The following is a 21,615-nucleotide window of genomic DNA, read 5'->3' as shown; positions in this document are numbered from 1 at the left end:
AATCGGTACATAGGGTTCAGAGCCCCCTTAAATTTTCAAAACTTTAGGCTCAAGAGTAGATAGACCAAGAGACATTTGCATCAATATTTCTGACATCTCACCTCAAATCGCACGACTCACACAATTAGTCCAGGAGTGTGCCAGCTCTTTCAAGTAACCGAGCACTATGTGTCTCACGAATCACTGATCTGCGGATTGTAAATGGCGGTGCGTGTATACAAAGTAGCTGTAAATTTACCAGAAGGCGTTTCCTGACAGCAGAATCATGCATATCGGATTTCAGTCACTCGAGCTCAGCACTGTTTGCGGAATCTCCTCCAGTTGGACAATTTTCAGTGAATTCGAAACTGGCGAGTGCCGAAGGTGTAGAAGGGATGCAAATACCAATGGACGCGAGACAAACGTATACTAACGGCTGTGTGGCAAATTTAACCAGTTGAGAGCAATTTAATTGTTCAGCCTGTTGTGTGCAGAATTATGCAGAATTATTGTGCGATTCTCAGGGTAGGAAAAGTCGAAATTTTTGTTTTTCCTGGCTCATTATATGAAAATCAAATGCAGCTCGTGAGGTGTCTGTGGGAGTCGTTTCTCGCGTTATTTGCATTCAGTTGCGTGCTAAATTGAATACCAGAACCATTCATAACGATTTGTTGAAGCTGAGGACTTGTAGGAATAAGAAACACAAGACCTGAGTGCGATCCTTATGTCCTTATTAGAAACTGATTCAAATATTGAGCACACTACCTGATTACAAGACAAATTAAACCCTTACCTGCGTCGAGATTCATCTTCATTTGCTTTGTGTACAGTTTGATTAGCAATATTCCAGTAGTTAAAAGAGCCAAAAGCAATAACGGTTTCTTCGCCTTCATCTTCACCAACAACAATTCGATCCGTCCAGAACTGAATATTATCTCGTCTCCTTTCGTCAAGGAAGTTCGCGCTAATTGTTTCTGCGTATTCTTACTGCGCACGCAAATTCACACGCCACGTCATGCATCGAGCGCACGCTAAGTAATAAAATGAACAATTATAGGGTAGATGGCCATCGCTATAGCTTTTGCCTGCCTTGGACGTTCGGTGACCCCTATTTTTCTTTCGATGGATCATTTTCTCTACCGATTTCCTATGTTTAGCGAAAAAATGAAGAAAATCTATCGATTAGAAGTTTGAAGTTTTGGCAAAATGTACCATCGAATTTTAGCTCTTCGTTTATCAGTGCGGCGGTTTCAAAGGCCTCTTAAAGGGTTAAGTTTTGTGAAAACGTTGGCAACGTTTGGAATTATTAACGCAACGGACTCACTTATACAAAATGTTACTAGTATAGCTTGTCTCCGTTGATTCATCTTTGATATTTAAAGCTAAAAACCCTGGAGACCATGCTGATTTACGCGCGCCAATTTTTCAAAATTAGACTAGTTTTCCACACGCTTAGCTTTATCTCTGAAACGAAGTCCGCGACCCCATTTTTTTCCATTTCTGAAACAAGTAATTCATTATCTGTCCGCAGTAGAAGTTTGAAGAAAATCCATCGAGTAGAAAATTTTCTTGCGAACGTCCTTAATTAGCAGATCGAGTAATGATCGAGGACTGGGGCTTTAGTAAAGTTTTCAGGTTAGCAGCTTATGCTGTGTTTACATTTGAGCTTTTACCAAGGTAAACAGTTACTAAGGTCAAGTTACTTAACCTTGGTACATTCGTCCAGTGTTTATACCGGGTCAAATAACTCAAGTTGATCTTTCAACAGTCGCGCGCGCTACATTATCAACGTCATGAAATTCGAACTTGGACGGGGATCCCACCGCAGCGGAACAGGAGCAAATTGAGGTGCCATCATTTTCATAGGCGAGGACCTCATTCCATAATATTGCGGCGAAAATTCAACTGCTTTATCATACCCAGAGTATGCATGGTCATATGCGTAGAAACGTGGATACGTTGTATATGCAGCATCCTCCCTGGTGGGAAAATATATCGACAATAATTACACAACAAAGGACCGAACTTTGTCTAGAGAAAGTTGTAAATAATACTGAGAATGAAAAATACAATGCTTTCTTTTACGTGACGGATTGTTCGCCGTAAGAAGATCGATCCAATCTTTCCACGTTATCTGCCATGGTAACCTAGTCAAAACTGGAAAAGAAACGCTTTGCTTTGTCGGCAATTGCACAATCTGCTCACCGCGGGAAGTGATATATTACGCCGCCACAAGCGGATATATCTGTCATCTTGACCTTGGTTACCAACTGTAACCATGCCTGATCACAGGGTAATTACAACTTTTACCTTGGTTAAATTTCTTTTGTCTTTTGCGGCATTTACCAAAGTATCAGTTGGCGTTTACACAAGGAAAATGTTTACCTAGGTAAGTAAACTCTGGTACCTCGGTAAACCGTTCAAGTCTAAACACAGCATTAGCAACCCGGCGACAGAATTTCAAATCTATCGAGTAGTGCATACCGTAAATTCTCGAATTAGCGGCCGGGTCGCTTATTTGAAATTTATTAGAAGACGAGGGCGCTTATACGAGGGAGGCATCAGTGGACGGAGGAATGGTCAGTTTTATAAGCAGGCTAAAAACGTTCATACTTTGTACATTTTTCATCGCGGTGTTAGCTATCATTGCGATGTTTTACTACTCTCTGAGATATTCATATACTCCGAGACTGGAGATTAAGTATCTGGGAACGCTGAACTTGAAGATTGAAAACGATTTTGTTGGATCTGACGTAACGTCAACGAATACGTCGCGAACAAATTCTTCGATACAAGCGAGCGACAAAGTTTATTTGCTTCAAGAGAGCTCAAGCTCAAAGCACTCCGACCAGAAGATCAAAACGACGGTGTTGACGATTGATAATAACAATAACAGAAATAGAACCTCCAACAGCAGTTTAACTAATCATTCAGCCGATGGATCAGTAGCAATTCACGATAACCTCAAACAAAACAGCTCAAATATAGGTGAAGCGAAGGCTGGAGTAACGAGCGATGGAAGCAAAACAGTACAAGATCTTGAAGAGAACTTATGTCCTAAAAGTCCTTCGACGTTAGGTGAGTCCCGATTTCTCAACATTATATTCTAGTTTACTTTAAAGTTCACTTTATTAGCTGCTTTCAGCCGCCTCGTTCGGACCAAAATGGACTGCGTTCTGTCGATGAATTAATCTACACAAACTAATTCAGATGCAAATAAGATAAAAACTATTCTAAGGGCCGATTTACATGCACGGTACGACTTTGTCGCGTAAGACAATCTTACGACAGTCCTACGACATGACTCAGGACCATTTACACGCGCACGACATTTTCACTTACAAAATTAAATATGCAAAAGTTTGCACCGGGATTTTCGGAGCGAAAGTTCTGAGCGAAAGCTATGAAGCCACACATTGGGAGCGAGGTCAAAGACCAATGTGTGGCTTCATAGCTCAGTTGGTAGAGCATCGCACCGGTATCGCGGAGGTCACGAGTTCGAATCCCGTTGAAGCCCTGATTTTTTCAGGCTTCTTCTTTCCAATATCTTAAATTGGAAAATTAACTGCGATGATCATTCTTCACTTTCTTTGAGGTTGTTTTGTCACGCTATCGCCGGAAGTCGCATGGGCTAACCAAACGCAAGGCAGTGTTGCCCCATCAACGCCATCACGAGTTGTTTGTATTTGATTAAAAGCTCTGGTTCAATTGCAGCTCGCCACGGTTAACTTACTTTCGCTCGGAACGATGACATTAAATATATATATATATATATATATATATATATATATATATATATATATATATATATATATATATATATATATCATTTTGAGCGTATTATTGCATTTAAAGCATAATTCAGAGTTTTACATTTTATCTAACTTGAAGAAAGCAACCGAAAGGTTAACTGGGCTGAAATTTCAGTATTCTTCAGCAAACATTTCAATGAACGGTTAATATGCATCAGTGATGCGTAACACTGTTGTCTCAAAATCCCTCATTCAAACAGTACAATGGATCTTTACGGCGATACGGCGGCCATTTTGAATTCTATTGTTTCAAAAAGCTATTGTGGGATGCTCAGAGGGCAAATACAGCTGTACATACTAATTTGCCCGCAGACATGGTCAAACGTTGTCTCTGTCTAGTACACTGATATCCCTATAATCATTCAGGTGATTTATAAGATACGTTAGTTGAATTCTACCAGTATGGTAACGCTAAGGCGGCAATCTGATTGGCTAAGCTATCGTACACTATCAGCCAGTAGTAAAATTCTTCTGTTATACTAATGCAAATGCTGCAATCTGTTTGGTTAGACCATTGTACACTATCAGCCATTATAGTTCACCACTAGCAATAAAGACGAAAGAATGCATTAAATATTTGCTTCAACATCAAATTTCCGCGGAGCAACTATCAGCCGATATTTCCTCAGAAGAAACACTCTATTGTTTTGTCGGAGGAAAATACCCGGATGGATAGCACTCGTCCATAAAAATTTTTCTGTAAAAAAGCAGGCTTATAGCAAAAACAATCTGTCTTGTTTCTTTTACACTTTCAAATTTTACGTTTGGCTTTCACGCCTTTCCTCTAAAAAAGTTAAAAATAATTCAATATGATTTTTGAACTGGATCGCGGACGAAAATTTGGTGGTGAGAAATAATGACAATAGAGTGTTTATCTTGGAGCAGCCTGATAGTTGCCCGCGGAAATTTGATGTTTCTAAACCTAACATATTTTGTTATACAAGAGCGGCTCAAAGAGCCGTTTTTCGCCGATACTAATAACAATCTTTTAGTCCATAATTGAGAAAAAATATAACATAACTTACACTTTTATATTATAAGCTCAAAATATATCCAATTGATTATATTTCAGTGGGCCATGTATATGTCAACGAGTCGATTCCTAGAATGGAAGAAGTAGAGAAGGAAATGGCTATTGCGCATGGCGGCTGGGTCAGTAATGGCGGATGTTGGAAACCTACTGAATGCAAAGCCAGAGTCAAGGTGAGGTATCTATCCAAATTTCTTCATTTTTTGATCAGCTTAACTATAAATTTGAATTTTTAAAGGATGTTTGGATTCTGCTGTATGTAAAGTATATCTTTGCAGAGATTAAGGGTGATATTAGTGATATCAGCGTGCATCATTTAAGCAATAGACGACTTTTTCCGTGTTGACATAGCCGTACCTTAACGCAGCTATTGACCAATTAGAGCGTGCATACTACAGTGTATCTTAAATATTTTTCCTGTTTTTGTAATTTAAGAAGAAATGTCAGGGGTAACGTTATTCGACGTTTCGATGTATCCAACATCATTATCAAGAATAAAAATCGTTGAATGTCAAAGTTGTTTGAGATTTTGAGAAAAAACAACTTTTCGTAAATATATAATTTTTCACGTTGTTATTCTAAGATAGTTTTGTGCTGGTATGTAGATTCGTTGGTTTGCAGGTTACGTAATTATGCTCGGCTAAGAATTTAATATTTAAGGAGTTTGTCCGTTAGGAGTTGTCACTTTGACGGCATCTCCGCTTTTGATCTGTTCATTTTGGAAATTTTTTTTTTTAGTAAATTTCCGTGTTTTTGTTTATTACGTTTATTGTGTTAATAACTATCCTAGGGCAATTTATGTCTGATCAATAAACGAGATGCACCCTCCTATATGGCTGATGTTTTCTTACTTATACTAAGTTAGAAATTATTTTGTTTTCGTTTCACTGCAGAGTGATTAGACAACAAAAAGTAGTGTAGTTTATTCCGGCACTTTTTGAGGACCGAAAAATTGTCCGCGATAGTTGATTTCTCGACTCCATGTTGTTTCATATGTTTGCCAATCGAAGATCTGGAGCTTGTGTGTTCGATAACGCGTTAGTACAGGTGTCGGTTGGTAAAACCGACATAGTTAGGTTTTCTATTTGTCCTTTGTTAACGAAGAGATACTTTCTCCACAGATGGCCTTAATAATTCCATACCGTAATCGTTATGAACAGCTATCAATATTTGTTCGACAAATGCACCCTTTCTTGAAGAGACAGAATGTCGACTACAGAATCTTTGTAGTAGAACAGGTAAGTTTACGTAGAATAACTAAAATTGTCATTAGCTATACCAGGAGTAATAATTGTGATCTATTTGGAAATGTCTCTTTTCCAAATATAAGAACTGGAATCGGGGGCGGACTTTTTGTGGGTTGAATGTAAGATATTGAAAAAATTCGATGCGACAAATTGTGAAAAAAAAGTATTGGAAAGGTCTGATCCATCTGTGAGATATAAAGTACAATGATTTGTTCTAGAAGAGAGCTAACATTGCATAATAAAAAAACAATTTCTTGTTAAGTAGAAATCTTATTTCTTACATAATCAATCATGCATCTCTGGCGGACAATTTCCGTTTAAATGTTTCGAAAGCAAACTAAAAAAATGAACATATTAATAAATATTTAACTCTGGCTTGGGCTTTTGCCCAAAATGGATGATGAATTTTTTTATGGAATATTGTTCTTGCGTCATGCAAGCTCCGACTCGAAGGATTGAGAAATAGAAGGCCTGTTGGTATTCTGTCACCTACAATATGAATGAAAACATTGGCTAACATGAATAATTTCATCACCAGGCGGGAAATACACCGTTTAACCGTGCATTACTGTTCAACATTGGCTTTAACGAATCAATGAAGTTTGACCAATACGACTGCTTTGTATTTCACGATGTTGACTTAATACCAGAGGATGATCGTAATGAATACACCTGTCCCTCATCTCCCAGACACTTGTCAGTAGCTGTCGATAAATTTAATTACCAGTAAGTGCTTGACTGAATCAATTTTAAACTCATTACTTTGGGGAGAGCGAGACTGGATTTAAGTTTAAGATAATTTCCCCCCATCCCTGCCCCACTCAAGAAAAACTTGCGAGTGACAACCACAAGATACACAAGGTCACATTCAGTGGAAGATGAACACGGATTCTCCTAAACAACTCAGTAATTTCCTCCAGTATTAACAAAAATAGTAATGTCTGCTGACTCTGGCCATGAAGTTTCTGAGTGAAAGTCAATAGTTTGCTCATTTATGAGCTGATTGTCTGTTTTTTCCAGTCTGCCATATCAACGTCTTTTTGGAGGAGCTGGTTCTTTTACGAGGGAACACTTTGAACTTATCAATGGCTTTTCAAACGAGTTTTGGGGCTGGGGAGGAGAAGATGACGACCTTTATAAAAGGTATAATCAGTGTATTTTAATAAACAAATCAGTGAGGTCGCTTGCTGTCTTACACATGAGAGGAGGGTACAAGGCCCCGTCAACACTACGGCGGAGAAATTCGAAAACGGCGTTTTCTCAATCCGAAAACGGATTAATTTCCCATCCAAACACTACACGCAACGATCAACGACGGCAGAATAGGTTGAGTGCGCCCTGAAGGATTAGGGTTTTAAAATCACATGATTATCAGGACGTCATCGTTTTTGAAAAGCTCCGGTTTCGAAATGTTTTCCCACCACACTAAAATCGCAAAGCTGGGGCTTTCAAATTTCTCCGGTTGAAGAACGCTTTCGAAAAGCTCTTTTTTCGTGAAAGCTGCGATTTCAAATCTCTCCGGCGAAGCGTGGACGGGGCCCAAGCAAACGATTTTCAACTTCCTATAACAACTCGATTGTGAAATTCATTTAATATTCTTTTTCTCTTTTTGACCGTTTTCGCAAAAATCCGGCTTTTCCATGCATTGTTTTCAGCGACGAAGAGCTTACGATCGAAACTTCAGCTTCACAAAATCGCTACAGTAGCTAATGTAATTTATCTTGATCAACTGCAAGTTGATGAATAACAAGGTTTCTAACCACACATGTTTCGTTTACCAGAATTACTGCCAAGGAGCTCAAGCTTATGCGACCATCCATGCAAGCTGGCAGGTACAAAATGTTGAAAACCTTTCACTTCCGCAGCACTGGGGCCAATCCAAATCGGTATGTACAGTTATCTATGCCTCTTACATTGAGAGATATATCTTCATCCTGAGTCGTATTCAATACAAACGACATTTGAAGGAAAGTAGAATGGTTTTACCTTTCAAACTGTAAGCTTTCACATTTGTCGATTTATTTCATCCCATTTTCTTCTGTCTTATACCTTTACTTCCTATCCTATCCTATCCCATGCCATCCCATCACATCACATCCTATCCCATTCTATTCTGTCCCATTCTATCCCATCCCATCCCGTCCCGCCCCTCCCCGTCACGTCTTCTCCCATCCCATCTAATTCCATCCTTTACCATCGCAGACCATAGTGATAGAGAAATTCGCATAAGTACAAATCTTTAAAGAATTCCTGTCAAGTATAATTCAAATGTACTAAATTGAATCCATTTTATAAGTACTTTTGGACTGTAAACATCCGTTGCTAGGGGCGTTGCTATGTTAAAGTATAGCTACCAGTGTGCAGATTTCGTAATTTAAACCACAGTTAGTAGAGGAGACTGGTTAGGACACTCGGCGAACTTCAAAGGACCAAGACAATAGCGGCTCTCTAATGTTGAACTGACCCGTCACGTGATACTGACCCTGCACACTCAAACAAGATGGCGGACAGTATGAACGATCTCTACCTCTTCGGGGAAGATTTCGAAGCCATTTTGGATATCCTAGAAGGCGATGAAGACTTGGAGAAGCAGTTTGAAAGCTCAGTAAGTGATGTAAGTACAAAATAATCCAGAAAATCTCTGCTTTTGTTTCGGCTGGAGTGGAACGCGAGCTCGTTTGCTATGTAAACAACCTCTAGTTTGTCTGTTCAAGATAATCGGTAAGTGTTTCTGCAATGAAAAGGAATAAAAACAACTTATGCTAGCTTATGTACAGGCATTATTGTGAAACTTTGCTCTAAATTACAGCGTTTTAAGCAAAGCATGTGATAGTTGTCTTGATTTACTATCCAAATGCTTCACCTTATCAAAACACTTTATGGATCCGTATCCTTATTTATTTGTGTTTCCGTGTCCACTGTAGATTCAATCGACAGTCATTGTATGCAGCGACTGCGGGAAAAAATACAAGTCTAGTGGAGGCTACCGTAGGCACAGAACTACTAAACACAACGATCAACAACAACAATTGCCTTTAACGCCAGTGGTTCTTGCTGAGATTGTGAATGCTGCTGTGAAAAAGGTTAAAGAAAACAAAGTCTTCCACCCTGACTTACGAGACGAATTAAAGCACTATGAGTACGGAGAGCTTACTGAAACTGAGGAATTTTCCGTGTTTAAAATACTGTTTGATGGACACTTAAAGAATGGAGACAGAGAAAAGTGTTATGAGAAATATTATGCCCAGATTCCACTGAAATCTACAAGCTTTTTTAGAGGGTTATCCCGAAATGCAGCTACATTGCTAGCAATTAGAGTGGCTGATAGTATGCTCGCACATTGCAAGCATATGAAGTCATCTCCTGACAACAGTGTTGTTCCATCCAAAACTGTCTTATCAGAGAAAGAGAAGGCTGGGCTGCAGTATTTGGGTGGGTATGTATTGCACAATCTTCACAAAAAGTGTGCAAGAAAGTTTTCAAATGAAAGCCAGCAGGCAATGGCTATCCTCAAAGCTGGGAAATTGGAGTATGGCTCTGACTCACAAAGGCTGGTTTCCAGTTTGGACCGCGGTGGTCTCTGGCCTATAACAGAGTCTGCACAATTCATATTTTCTAGGACTGAACATTATTTCAGACAGTCAACTTTGAAAGTTGCTGGTAGATTGCAACGAGTGGACATTGCTGGAATAGCTCAGAAGTCAGTCACTGATAGTGATGTGGTATCGAACTACCAAACTATGGTTTCAGATGCTGAACTGGTTCCCACTAAGAATGTTAGCAAAGATGTCCTACACAGTATTGTAAATTTGTACCTTAGGGTTCGCTCGTTCTCTTTAGCCAAGGACATCATACAAGACTTTAAAATTAAAGCAAAGCAATCTAAAGGCAAGGCTCTACGTAAAGAAATCCAAAGAAGTTGCGACGAGCAAGCTCAAGAGAGGCATAACTAGTGTAGTATATTAGGGTTGTTTACTGTTAAATTATAATTTAAACGCAAATCAAGGAGCAATTAGAGGAAAATCATTTCAAAATACGTTTTGCAAAAGGTCGGAGAATGGTCAGAGAATTTTTATGTTTCGAAAAATGTTTTTTTTGGGAGAGATATTTGTGTAAGACCAACTTAAGGTTTGCTCGAATTAAATTGTAAATAATTTTAACTTTATGTAGCTAAGATATATTTTAATGTGTAAATAGTGTCCCAATTAGCTTTTTTAACGCTAAATACCATTGACACGCATATAGTCATTCATTCATTCATTCATTCATTTATTCATTCAACCCATCTCATCGCGTCCCATCCGTCCCGTTTAATTCTATCCCATTCCATCCCGTTCCGTCCCGTCCCATTCCACTTCATCCCGTCCCAGGCCATCTTAACAGATATATTTCTTTTCAATCCACCTACAGCCTTGCTAGCCTTAAAACTTCTGTCAAGCGAATGAGTACGGACGGTCTGAATTCCCTCAAGTACACAGTGCAGCGTGTAACAGAGTACCCTCTTTATACTCTGGTGTCAGTCGATGTGAAAGACGCCATGAAAATTACAACAACAACATGAACGCCTTTCCCCACATCAACAGTCGACATCATGCGAGGAGAGCATTTCAAGTCTTCTGCACTGGATTTGATCGTCCAATCATTGGCCTGAGTTGTGCGAAAAGTGGATAACACTATCCACTCCATAAATTACTATGCAGCGAATAGTGTGGTTTGATTTGGGAAGACTTATCTATTGGATAGTGATTTAATAATAATAATAATAATAATAATAATAATAGACTTGTATAGCGCTAGAACTATACAAACATACTCAAAAGCGCTTTACATTAAGTTAAAATAAATGAATAAATGGAAATCACTAAACTTTAAAACTGTTACAACAACTATGCTAAACTTTAAAACTATTTCCACAAGTCAAAAGCTTTCTTAAAAAGAAATGTTTTCAGTTGCTTTTTGAAAATGGCGAGGCTGCTACTTGTTCTTATAGTTCATGGCAGCGAGTTCCATAAAACAGGTGCAGCATGAACAAAGGCCCGATCCCCAAGTGTAGAGCAGTTGACTTATTTATCTGGTGGATAGCATTACCTACCTTTTGAACAACTAGGCACAGGGCTGGTTTTAATTTAGTTAAACATTCTAGAAATTTAGGTAAAATGGTAGAGGATTAATTGTAATTTCCGCTTCACTTCACTGGAAAGCCTCACCAAGAGCAATACCTCTTGGAACTACCTTCAAGAAGCTCTGTTTTTTGTTTTGGTTCCAGGAAATTTTCAGGACAGAAAAAACAAAATTTCAGGACAGTTAAGCGAAGAGAGAAAGCTTTTAACCTCGTCCGGAAATATAAATCGCTCTTGGAGTCTGGGGAGGGGCACAATATATTTTGATGATTGAATCGGGTCAGGACTGGGAATGAGTGAAACTTGGCGTTATACTGTGGTTGCGACGATAGATCGTTTTCGCGTGACATCATCACGTTCAAAAATCCAAAACGAAAGAGCCACCAAAGTTTTCATCCTCTCAGGCATAAATCAGGGCTGCTAAATTTATATTTGTTTACAACTTTTCAGCTCAATAGCGTGCTTCGTTTGGAAACCAACGCATTTTGAATTTCAGAGTTTTTTGGAGTTATTCAGAGTAGTGTGTGAGATAAAGCTACGATCGCGTAATTTGTGAAAGAATATATGTTCTTATGTCGTGGTTTTTATCCCTTCTAGAAGTTTAAGTGTTAGGAAAAGTGCTTATTTAAATGTTTGTTTGTTCAGTACAGATAATCAGTCGCCATTCTCTGAGCAAAGTAATTTCCACTATTTTCCGGCCGCCATATTGGTTTATCAAGCTACACCAATATGGCGGTGCATATTGGGCTCTGTAAATTTGTGCAAAATATTTCAACGAATATCTGAAGTTTGGGAAAACGCAGACACCCTAAGCTTGTAGAGGCGTCTTCTTTATTCATTTCCTGTAACATTACAATTTCTTGACTTAATCCAGCGAATGGTTTTCGATTTACTTCCTTTATTGTGTGACAGTGAAAACGATCTATTCTTTGGCGAGAAATAGGATGCACTCAAGTTCACATTCGTTCGCTCTTTTAATTCTTTTTAAGGTAAGGTAAGGTAAGGTAAGGTAAGGTAAGGTAAGGTGATACTTTGTAAATAAACTTGTACACATTGTTACGCAATGGCTGTTATGGGCTTTTACTATTAAAACTTATTTAAAGTATTTTTATTTAAATATCTAAAAGTAGCTCGTTAAGTTAAGTTCTGTAACCTCTGTAGCGTTATTCAAGCGTTTATCTTAACTTCAGAGCCACTGATCTTTGGAATCCATGGATTTTCCATGATGTTACAATGAAATAAAATTATGAATCCTTTTCATAAATGATTGACGTTCACACGCGTACAATTTGAACGCTAAGAGCCTCTAGATATTTCCAAGCAGTGAGAAGCAACTCCGGCCGGTCTTAGCCGTTACCTCACTTTACTCGTGCATACGTATTTACTCGGACATTTCTAGCAAACCTGCAGTTTCTTCAATTATACCATAACCAAGGTAGTAATAAAGCCATACATCCCATAGACGTCTTGAAAGTATGTCTTCAGCGTGCCACGTATGCCCGCGGATCGATCTTTGGATTGATCTATTGGAACAAAATGCATGCCTATGGGTTGTATTTTCAAAGTAATATCACTTAAAAGATAATATATAAGCGAGATAAAGGATACGATTCGTAAGATTCTTCTCTATGGCCTGACACACCTCGTTGACAAAGTAAGAAATTGCGCAATTCGAGATTCGGAACTGGAAGCTCAAGGATCTGTAAGTCTCGCCAGTGGCAAGAAATCGTATTGTCATTGTCATTTGCTCAGCAGCACTTAAAGTCTTGTGACCACCAGTTACCTGACGAGCAGTTATGTCAGGTTTAATAAGCCTCAGTATCTCGAGAAAATCGTCATGAGTCATTCGTATCATTTCGCGGTAGCCTGGAGTATCTTCGATCATCAGTTCCTGTACGATGTTATTGAAGTATCCTTTCTCTTCTCTTCTCCTTATCCAGCCTCTGGTCTTCCCTTCTTTATGATTAAGTGTTTTTCGGAGACACTAGGACAACAGCGCTATTTAAATATCCGAATAGAAGTAAAGTTTATGTATGTATGTTCCCTCTCTATTTTCTCTTTTTCCATCCTCCTCTAATATTTCAAGAAGGATTTTAGCCGCTGTACACTTCTTTAATTTGAACCTTTGAATCGCAACCTGCGAAGTGAGTGCTGGGTAATTTGTGGCCTATAGTTCTTTGCTTGTGGAGTTTGATCTGTGTTTGATCAAACATGTCTTAACCGTTTCGCCACTCACCTCAACATCATCATGTTTGGTCACCAAACAATGTTTGATGATGTTTGGTCGCCAAACATTTCCCGCTTTCACAGACCTTTAGTTCTCAAGTTTCTTAGAAAAACAGTGTCGAATCATTTGTGGTTTATACCTTTCCATCGACAACGTTTCTTCAATAATGTGTATCTAATATAACTTTATACTGTCCAATTTGAAAAACGTTTGGATAAGAAACATTTCGGGGAGAACGCACGCAAAATTGGACGAAACCGTAGTCCGTGTTAAATTTAGCGGACAGAAGAATTTTTGAAATCCAATCTTCAAATTATTTTCCGAGGGAACTGTCCAAATTATTTGTTCACTTGGACGCAATCACACTTTGAATCCATTATGAAGGTTTTTTATCTATTTTCTTTTTCTTCTAGTGACCTATATAGGCGTACGAGACTAAGAGTTTATTTTGCTGTTAATTCTGAATAGAGTAATTTTAAATTGCTTCCGAACTTGACAATGAGATATTGCAATAATATTACCAGCCCGAAATTCGAATAAATTCTGTTGTTTAAGATCTATCTGGCTTACCTCCATGGGTAACCATCCCCCATTGGAAACAGCTAAGGCAATTTCAAACGGGTTTTTGTCTAAATTGATTAGTAGGACAGTTTTGAAAGCATGATTTATTTTCCACCCCGCTGTCACGGTTATGCGAATATTGCATGCCCTACGGTCGCGCAATATTTTCGAATTGAAATTCAAATATTTCGAGTTTGCTTTAGTTTAGACGTGCGTGCTGAAGCGACTTTTATAAGCCAAACGGTATCCGTAATGCCTTTTTTTAACGCGAGGCAAACTCGTAGGTTTGCTCTTTACTCTCACTCTCGTCATCTTGTTCATTTACACGTCTTACAACATGGGGATTGGAGGGAGACAGGCAAATTACAGAAAAGGTAAGGATTGTTGAAGTTCTGATAACTTAATTGGTAGGACATGTTTCGAGTATGGTAGAAGACTTTCTCTATAGATGGAATACAAAGCACGCATGAAAGTTAACCCCGCGTTCTGTTTAACCGGCTGTTTCCGTAACATGTCTAAGTCTTTACGTAGGTAAAGAGTTGCAATGTTCAAGTGTGGCCTCCAGAATTTTTCGCATGATGTTTTCAACATGCTAACCAATATTTAAAGATTTCTTGGTGATTATCAGTTGACATCTGTATGAACATGCGAGGGCTATCGCATCGTTTTTCAAAAATCATAGCTCTCGCAAAAGTTTTCGTCGAACTTCACGGGTCTGGCAGTTTCGTTTTGTTAGCGAATATATGTACGTCTCGTAGTCTCGATTTTTTCACAAAGCTTTCTTGGGTCTCGATTGCTTGCCAACTGCTAAGAAAGGTAAACTAGTGATACAATCTCAGATAGTGTGATAGTGCAATTTACGGCTCTGATACAGTAGTCAGACAGGTCCTCACCCCTGCCGTTCTCTCCTTTGGTAGTCAACTAGGCCTTTTCCTCTTTGCAGAATATGAGCAGACAAAAACTTGATAAGACAAAATTTTAGCAGTGTGTATGTTTAATGTTTGTATTTTCTTTCAAGGCCCCAAAATAACATACAATTACCGTTTGTCAACTCGGTTTTAAATTTTATTGTGGTAATTTACGTCGAGTTTCGTTCATTTTAAATTCAATCAATATGCAGAAGTAGCAAATGTGACAATTTTGCTTTTCACGCCAACGTTTGTAACTTGATACTTTTGTTATCCCTCCCAACTCAGAAATAGAAAAAAAAAACTGCGAAGAAATCGTTGGCTTGACGCCGGCCGGCTCACAAATTTGCGGCCGTCGATAAAACCAGGAACATGGAACATTCCGGAACATCCCGGAACATCGAATAATTATCATAATTATGCGAAAAATATGTAAAATTAAATTTTTAAAACTAACATAAACAAAAATAAACTGGTATCAGCTTGAAATATGAGAAGATATTATTGGGGATAGGGGAGTCGGTAGCAGAGGGGTAGGGAGCGTTGGGTATTCATTCAGCTGACCACAATGGGTGCAGGCTCCTCTTCTTTCCCGCCAATTGCGTCACGTCGCTTTTCAGCAATCTGTTTTTCAACACAAACATGGACTATTCTGACGATGAATGCCAGGTAATTCATTGCGTCTCCTTTTTGGATCCCTGATTTCTTCAACATCTGAGGTGTTTGTCCGTGCATCATACAGTCGCTTGTTAAGTCAGTATTCACAGTTTTGTCCCTATTCCATCTTCATGTTGCTATTTATCATCCCCAGTTTTCGCGCCGCTCCGCTGGGAACGCCTGGCACTATGACCCACTAAGTGCAGACTCGGCCTTTCCGGAAGCCCGAGTAACAAGCAAGTTATTATTAATAAACTAGTGGTAATCAAAGATTTATAGAGCAGCGCGTTCACGCGCGGTTTTCGCATGTCCGGTGTACTTTGGTGGTGTTCGAATGGCTCGACAGAAAACTAAGTTTGATCGAAAGTCAGATAACGATCTGCACGTGAAGTTGAACCGGCGATGAATAGATTATAGTCTCCGGTAAACGTATTTTTAATTAATTAAGTATTAACTTGTACTGAACAAACATTTTCCAGGAGATGCATTTCAACTGTTGGCGACAATTTCAGATCGCCAACACTTGTAACAAATATTTCTAGAGAATTTAAAGTTTTGACCAGCGACCCCGCAAGACAGCGCGCGCGTCGCCAAATGTTTTTAAATTTTGTGTTTGTATTTGTTTACACTGTCATCAGAGGTCGAGCAGTCCGAACTAGTTTAGACAAGAAACTCGATGCCGAAGAGTTTCTATTTCTATCTCATGGAGAAACTATTTTTTCATGAGAAATCGTGTATACGCATATCTTTGTATTGACGTAATGAATTGAATAAAGAAATCACACTCGTGTACCCATACTTTTAGGTCTGATTAAGGAATTCGAACGCCACTACCTTTCTGTGAAAAACGAAATCTGGGAATAAAGGACAGTCACGTGATTAAACTGATGGCGAACGACTGGAAGGAATTGATTACTCTTCTTAGTTGCTAGCCTTCACTCATTGCAGTCACTTTCATTTTTCTTTCTTTTTTCCCTTTTTTATGTTTTTGTTTTGTTTCTATTTTCCGAGCTGATACCAGTTTATTTTTGTTTGATTTGACTTTTTAAAATTTTATGCTACATATTTTTCGCGTAATTATGATAATTATTCGATGTTCCGGGATGTTCCGGAATGTTCCATGTTCCTGGTTTTATCGACGGCCCAAAATTTGCCGTGGTTTCAAAGAGCACGGCCTGACCACGTGCGAGTCAAAAATTCAAGTTGTTGTTTCCCTAGAGAGTTAGTGAGTTTTGACCCTAGACACCTGACACGTTCTCCTCCTATCGGAAAACGTATTTGAGATGGGAGGTATAACAAGATACCTTTGTTTCCTCGAAAATATAAGAAAGATGTGTATTTTTTTTACTCACTTCTGGAGTTAAATGGAATATAAAAGTTAAATATCTACTGAAACGTCGAAAAGGAACGCAAATTTTCATTTCACCCATAAAGAAGAACTAATCTAATTATCAAATAATCACGTCGAGGCACGGAATTGAGCGTTCTTATTCTGTTGCCATCTTTGGTGTTAAGAATAAAACCACGTCAAACTATAGTTAATACACAATGCTATCGAGTAATACAACTGAGGAGTGTTTCAATTACTTGACCGAAACTAGTCACCTCATGGCCTAATAAAATTAATTGGCAGTTTCATTAAGCGCCACGGAGTCTGCGGCAATAATAACGAAGTTTCTTTTGTCCCAAATTTACAAGTTTTACATATAACTAACGCGGGAAAGTTTCGGTTAAATACGAACGTTTGGCTCTCTTTCAGAGACGCAGAAACAAACAAGCTGCTAAGGGGTAGCAATATGTTTCCATTCTTTATTTGAACCCTGGCAAACACACAATAGCTATAAAACAGCAGACGACATTTATTGAATCATTCCAGACGATAAGCATTCACAGTAGCGTTCTTTGTACTAAAAAAAGGGAGAACTGACGTTACCTGAAATATAGCTACGATCCCCTACGAAGCGTGGAACTGAACTCGAGAACGGAGTTTATCACACTAGCAATGATAGAACGCATCCGTGTGATATGTTGTGTCCTACCACAAGGAAAAGCACTTAAAATTCGTGTGTAGTCCTGTTTGAACTGTATCTTTCACCTAACATATAGTCGACTTTGACGCTAACTAATCTGCGCATGCGTTTCGATCAAATTCTTGTTGTTCTTAACTTAGCTAGTTCTTCTGAGATTGGCTATCCCGATACATGTAACAGCGACGTTATAGTGTTAAGTTTTCAAAACAAGTGTCAGGATCAAAATTCATAACACATCACCTATTTGTTTGATCCGAACACTGGATGGGGAACGGGACGAAATGTTCTTTACTTTGCTGCAATAACCAGAACCCCAGGGTACCATTACTACATATTTTCAGACGAAGATGTAATTCTTACTTTTAACGAATTTACTCCTCCAAAGATGAAGAAACATAGACCGTTCAGGGTGGTAGAACGATAGCTCCTAGATTACGAGCCGGTAGTGGGTGTTAATTCTGAACTATGGAGTACATCACGGTGCCTGGTGGACATTTGGAAGAAGAGAAGTAGTTGGTGGGATTACCAAAAAATCACCAGTGATACCCGCAGTATGGTTTGATGGTGTTTTCAACGCGCACCATTATAAATCCATACAACACCTTTTTCCTTACCGTGTTCAATACGAAAAAGTAAGCTGGTGGTCGATACACAGGTACTTGTTTTCTGCTGTTGAACTGAAATTCCGTGGACAAGCACTGATGTTTGTGCCGGTCACTGCTGGCAATCCTACGCATCGCTCTTATCCAAAGTCACTAGAGAACATTCAGATATACTGGCGAGACTACACTGAAACGATTAAACAAGAAACTCCCGCAGTTTACAGAAATCGTTCGATTTTTGAAGACTTTAAGCAGAACTTGGATAACTACGTCGTCAATACGTTGACCTATTGTATGAATGTCATACGTCATCAACCCATAGTGCCTTACGCGCGTTTTGAGCGCCATGCCTTGTCGAAGTGAAACGCTTAACAAAAACTTCTCAGACTCATTGCGAACTAACATCAACTACTAACATTGCGTTTTCAACATAGGAGATCAAAACCGCCGGTGGGCACTTTCCATTTCATTAACACATCCGCTTTGAATTTCTGGAACTGATTTCCATTGACAAATCATATAGCATTTTAATTCACGGGAAACAAGTACATCCATTTTTTTAAAATTTTCTTACCTTGAATTTCCGATTCCATTCCATTTTCGTCCCGGAATTTTCGGTTGAATGGGTCGTACTTCGAAGATTTCACATTTTACGGATTTTCCAGAAACTTTCAAGGGAAATACCCGTATTCGCAGTTTTGGCTGATGGCAACACGCCCCATGTTTGACAGTATTCGATTTGAGTTAGTTCAAGATTTTAGATTTTCTTTTGTCCGTTCCCTCCTTAGTTTTAGGTTTCATTGTGAAGATATATCAAGCTCTTGAGACCGTGTTTTACGACTGATTTTAAGCCTCTCACAGTTCGTCAAAAATACGTCACGCAGCAGAGTATTTTCGACGCTCTTCTCGATGCTTAAAACGTTGGTAAAACAATGTCTCTCCTAAACGTTTGAAGTTGTCCTTCAGTAGCATAAATATATTAATTCAATTAAAGCTTTGAGCTTTTGTATTGTATTTTAATTCCAAGCTTTCGCCGTTCTACGGCATCATCAGGGAATACAAGAAAATATTCCATAGTGTGTGATATAAAAGTGGTGTAGGTGACGCGAATGATAGAATATTTTAAGGACAATGAATGTATATATTGTGATGGAAGTATACGATAATACGGACAACAGCTAATGAGTATAAATGATAAAGCGGTTACAAATAAAGCAGTTCAAGATAAAATGAAACGAAATAAAATAAAATAAAAGTTCTCTGAGATCGATACATTCTTTCTGAAATAATATACGATAAACTGGGCAATCGTTAATGAGTATGAGTGATAAAGCAGTTCAAAATAGTTCAAAATAGAGTGTCTCTGAGTTCGATGCATTCTTGACGGGAATTAAGTTCGGGCTTGCACTCTCGGATGTAGAACTCCTCGAATAATCGCAAGTTGACAGGATCGTTTTCTTGTGCGATTATTTTGACATCAACACCATGGCTGTTTTGGGTGTTAGTAGCCCCTTGACACGTTGTAATGTTCAGGTTTCTTTAATGCGATCATGTACAAATCGTGTGGTGCTTACGATGTAAAATTTGTTACATCTCTTGCAGGTGACTTGGTACACGTATTTCTTCATAGGCACAGGTTGGTGTTTGCTATAGGGCAGTTTGCTCTTGTGCATGTGTTTTGGGTATGGTGAGAGAGGGCTTGTCTCAGAGTGTAGGATTTGTGAGCGACACGTACTGGGAGGCCTTCTTTGCGAAAGATTCGGATTATTTTGTAATCTAGTTGGTCTGAACTGAATGGAATTACAACCATCCTGTGTTTGCAGTTTGGAGGTCAAGTTGGTGATGGCGTTTAGTTTTCTCTATGATGTGTCCGGGATATTCGTTGAGGCGATGGATGTTGTCAAACGGGCGGTTGTGTTTATTGGATGTTGTTTGGGTAGAGCATCTCTGCTGTATAGTCTTCGTTCATTACGGATGATGTTAATCTTCGAGTTTCTAGGTAGGGCTGACTGATGGTGCGCGAATAGCTGGTTCTTCGCTGTTTTTTTGCAGAACTCAAAGGAGCTTGCGCTGTTCTCCGTGAGTGTAACTTTGAAGTCAAGGAGAGACAGGGAGAGGCCTTCTGGTGAGGAGGCGGGTTTCTCGATCTCAAATTTCAGCCTAGGGAGTAGGTTGTTCATGGCGCGATGGATTTCGTCGGCCTTTTCCTCATTGGTTGTTTGGAGGTAGATATCATCTACATATGTCTTGTATGGGCTGATGTGGCGGTGTGAAGAGAGGGCAATACTTTCCAGTTTATCCATGAAAAGTATGACTAAGATGCCTGATGTGCTGTGACCAATAGGGAGGCCTTCGGTTTGGCGGAATATGCGGTCCTCAAAGGTGAAGTACATATTGGGGAGCGTCACATTGAGTAGATCATTGATGTCCTGTCTGGAAAGGTGGTGTGTTGTGTGCTGGATTCTGTTGACAGTGTTGCTAATGGTTCCTTGGATAGGCTGCACGGGTATGGTAGTGTCTAGTTGTTGTTGTTGTTGAGGTCTCCGTCTTGTATGTGCGTCTAATGAGTTCGAGGCTGTTTTAGAGATGTGCTGGGATGTTCTTGAGCGTAGGCTCGAGGATTCTGGAAAGCAACCATCGAGATGCGCTGTGTGGGACCGTTGATGTTTGATACGATTGGTCTCATTTTGATGTCCGGGTCGGTCTTGTGCGTTTTAATTAGATGATAGAATTTGGGTAAGTCGGTGTTTGTGGAAATGAAACTCTTTAGGACAAACTGAGGGGAAGTGTTGTGTAGGCAGATACTTTTCCACACTCAGTTGACTTTGTTCTGTACAGTCTTGGCTGACATGCGGGGTACCTTCTGGTTGGTGTCGGAATCGTTAAAGTGATCTAGTGCCACTTGTGTGTATCTGCTCTCTTGGATGATGCAGAATTCGGTGCCTTTGTCGCTGGGAAGGCAGACGAGGTCTTTCTTCTTGAGTTCTTTAACCGTTTGAGTGTCTGTGTGGCTGATGTTGGACCATTATTTCCTTTGGGGCTCTGGTTTTGTGAGCGTGGCATGGAGTTCTTGATGGATTTTCCGGAGCTTGAATTCAAGCTCATCTGTGGAATTCGGTTTGCAGATGTGCTTGGATTGTGGATAGGTAGGAAAGTCGGTATGTTGGAGGTTCTGGGGTTTGTCTCCCTGAACTGTTTCCACCGTATTTGGTTCGCAAGTCGGTAGAATGCTATGTAATGTGTGCGTTCACTCCGGGGGAAAGGCTAAACTCAGGACGTTTCGAGAGGAGGTTGATCTCTTTGGTATTAAGGCTGTTTGTGAGGCCAGTGACCAAATCGACTTTGGTGTCCAATGGTCTCATATGGTTCGTCTGTGTCTTGTGGTGTAGTGGTGTCCTGTGGTTCGTGGGTGTTTTGTGTGTTGGCTGTGTTTTGCTGGTCA

General features: G+C 39.4%; 3 protein-coding genes and 1 pseudogene across 4 annotated transcripts in view; all 4 read left to right on the top strand.

Annotated features, from left to right (window-relative positions):
- Positions 1-2,526: 2,526 nt before the first annotated feature.
- On the top strand, positions 2,527-12,452 carry LOC149109864 (beta1,4-N-acetylgalactosaminyltransferase A-like). Its single transcript, XM_089294112.1, has 7 exons — positions 2,527-3,057; positions 4,864-4,994; positions 5,943-6,059; positions 6,607-6,794; positions 7,089-7,211; positions 7,850-7,954; positions 10,479-12,452. Exons 1-7 carry the CDS (start codon positions 2,556-2,558, stop codon positions 10,627-10,629), a joined length of 1,317 nt encoding a protein of 438 aa, XP_089150238.1. The 5' UTR covers positions 2,527-2,555; the 3' UTR covers positions 10,630-12,452.
- Positions 8,354-10,228, top strand: LOC149109865 (uncharacterized). 2 transcript variants are annotated; one of them, XM_089294114.1, is made up of 2 exons: positions 8,354-8,673; positions 8,993-10,228. In XM_089294114.1, the coding sequence occupies exons 1-2, from the start codon at positions 8,569-8,571 to the stop codon at positions 10,019-10,021; spliced, it is 1,134 nt and encodes a 377-aa protein (XP_089150240.1). In that variant the 5' UTR covers positions 8,354-8,568; the 3' UTR covers positions 10,022-10,228. The 2 variants fall into 2 exon arrangements, with proteins under 2 accessions (XP_089150240.1, XP_089150239.1); XM_089294113.1 differs by having other exon boundaries at positions 8,357-8,682.
- Positions 12,453-17,674: 5,222 nt separating the features above from the next.
- Positions 17,675-18,557, top strand: LOC149109863 (uncharacterized; annotated as a pseudogene).
- Positions 18,558-19,785: 1,228 nt separating this feature from the next.
- Positions 19,786-21,615, top strand: part of LOC149109862 (uncharacterized) — a 4,896-nt gene continuing 3,066 nt past the window's right edge. The window contains exon 1 of the mRNA XM_089294753.1: positions 19,786-21,615. This exon is cut by the window's right edge and continues 3,066 nt beyond it. The gene's annotated coding sequence lies outside the window, so the exon portion shown is untranslated.

The sequence above is a fragment of the Orbicella faveolata genome, unplaced genomic scaffold (genome assembly GCF_042242905.1).
Source record: "Orbicella faveolata isolate gen_17 unplaced genomic scaffold, um_ofav_v1 contig_25, whole genome shotgun sequence".
Lineage (NCBI taxonomy): Eukaryota > Metazoa > Cnidaria > Anthozoa > Scleractinia > Merulinidae > Orbicella > Orbicella faveolata.
The sequence above is the reverse complement of the archived record's forward strand: the minus strand, read 5'-3'. Positions and strand labels throughout refer to the sequence as shown.

Excerpts from the sequence above, each read along its gene's own strand:
- LOC149109865 (XM_089294113.1), top strand. The coding sequence starts at position 8,569 with ATGGCGGACAGTATGAACGATCTCTACCTCTTCGGGGAAGATTTCGAA. Across the intron at positions 8,683-8,992 it reads TTGAAAGCTCAGTAAGTGAT|ATTCAATCGACAGTCATTGT; the intron begins GTAAGTACAAAA and ends TGTCCACTGTAG.
- LOC149109864 (XM_089294112.1), top strand. The coding sequence starts at position 2,556 with ATGGTCAGTTTTATAAGCAGGCTAAAAACGTTCATACTTTGTACATTT. Across the intron at positions 4,995-5,942 it reads AATGCAAAGCCAGAGTCAAG|ATGGCCTTAATAATTCCATA; the intron begins GTGAGGTATCTA and ends CTTTCTCCACAG. Across the intron at positions 7,212-7,849 it reads GATGACGACCTTTATAAAAG|AATTACTGCCAAGGAGCTCA; the intron begins GTATAATCAGTG and ends TTCGTTTACCAG.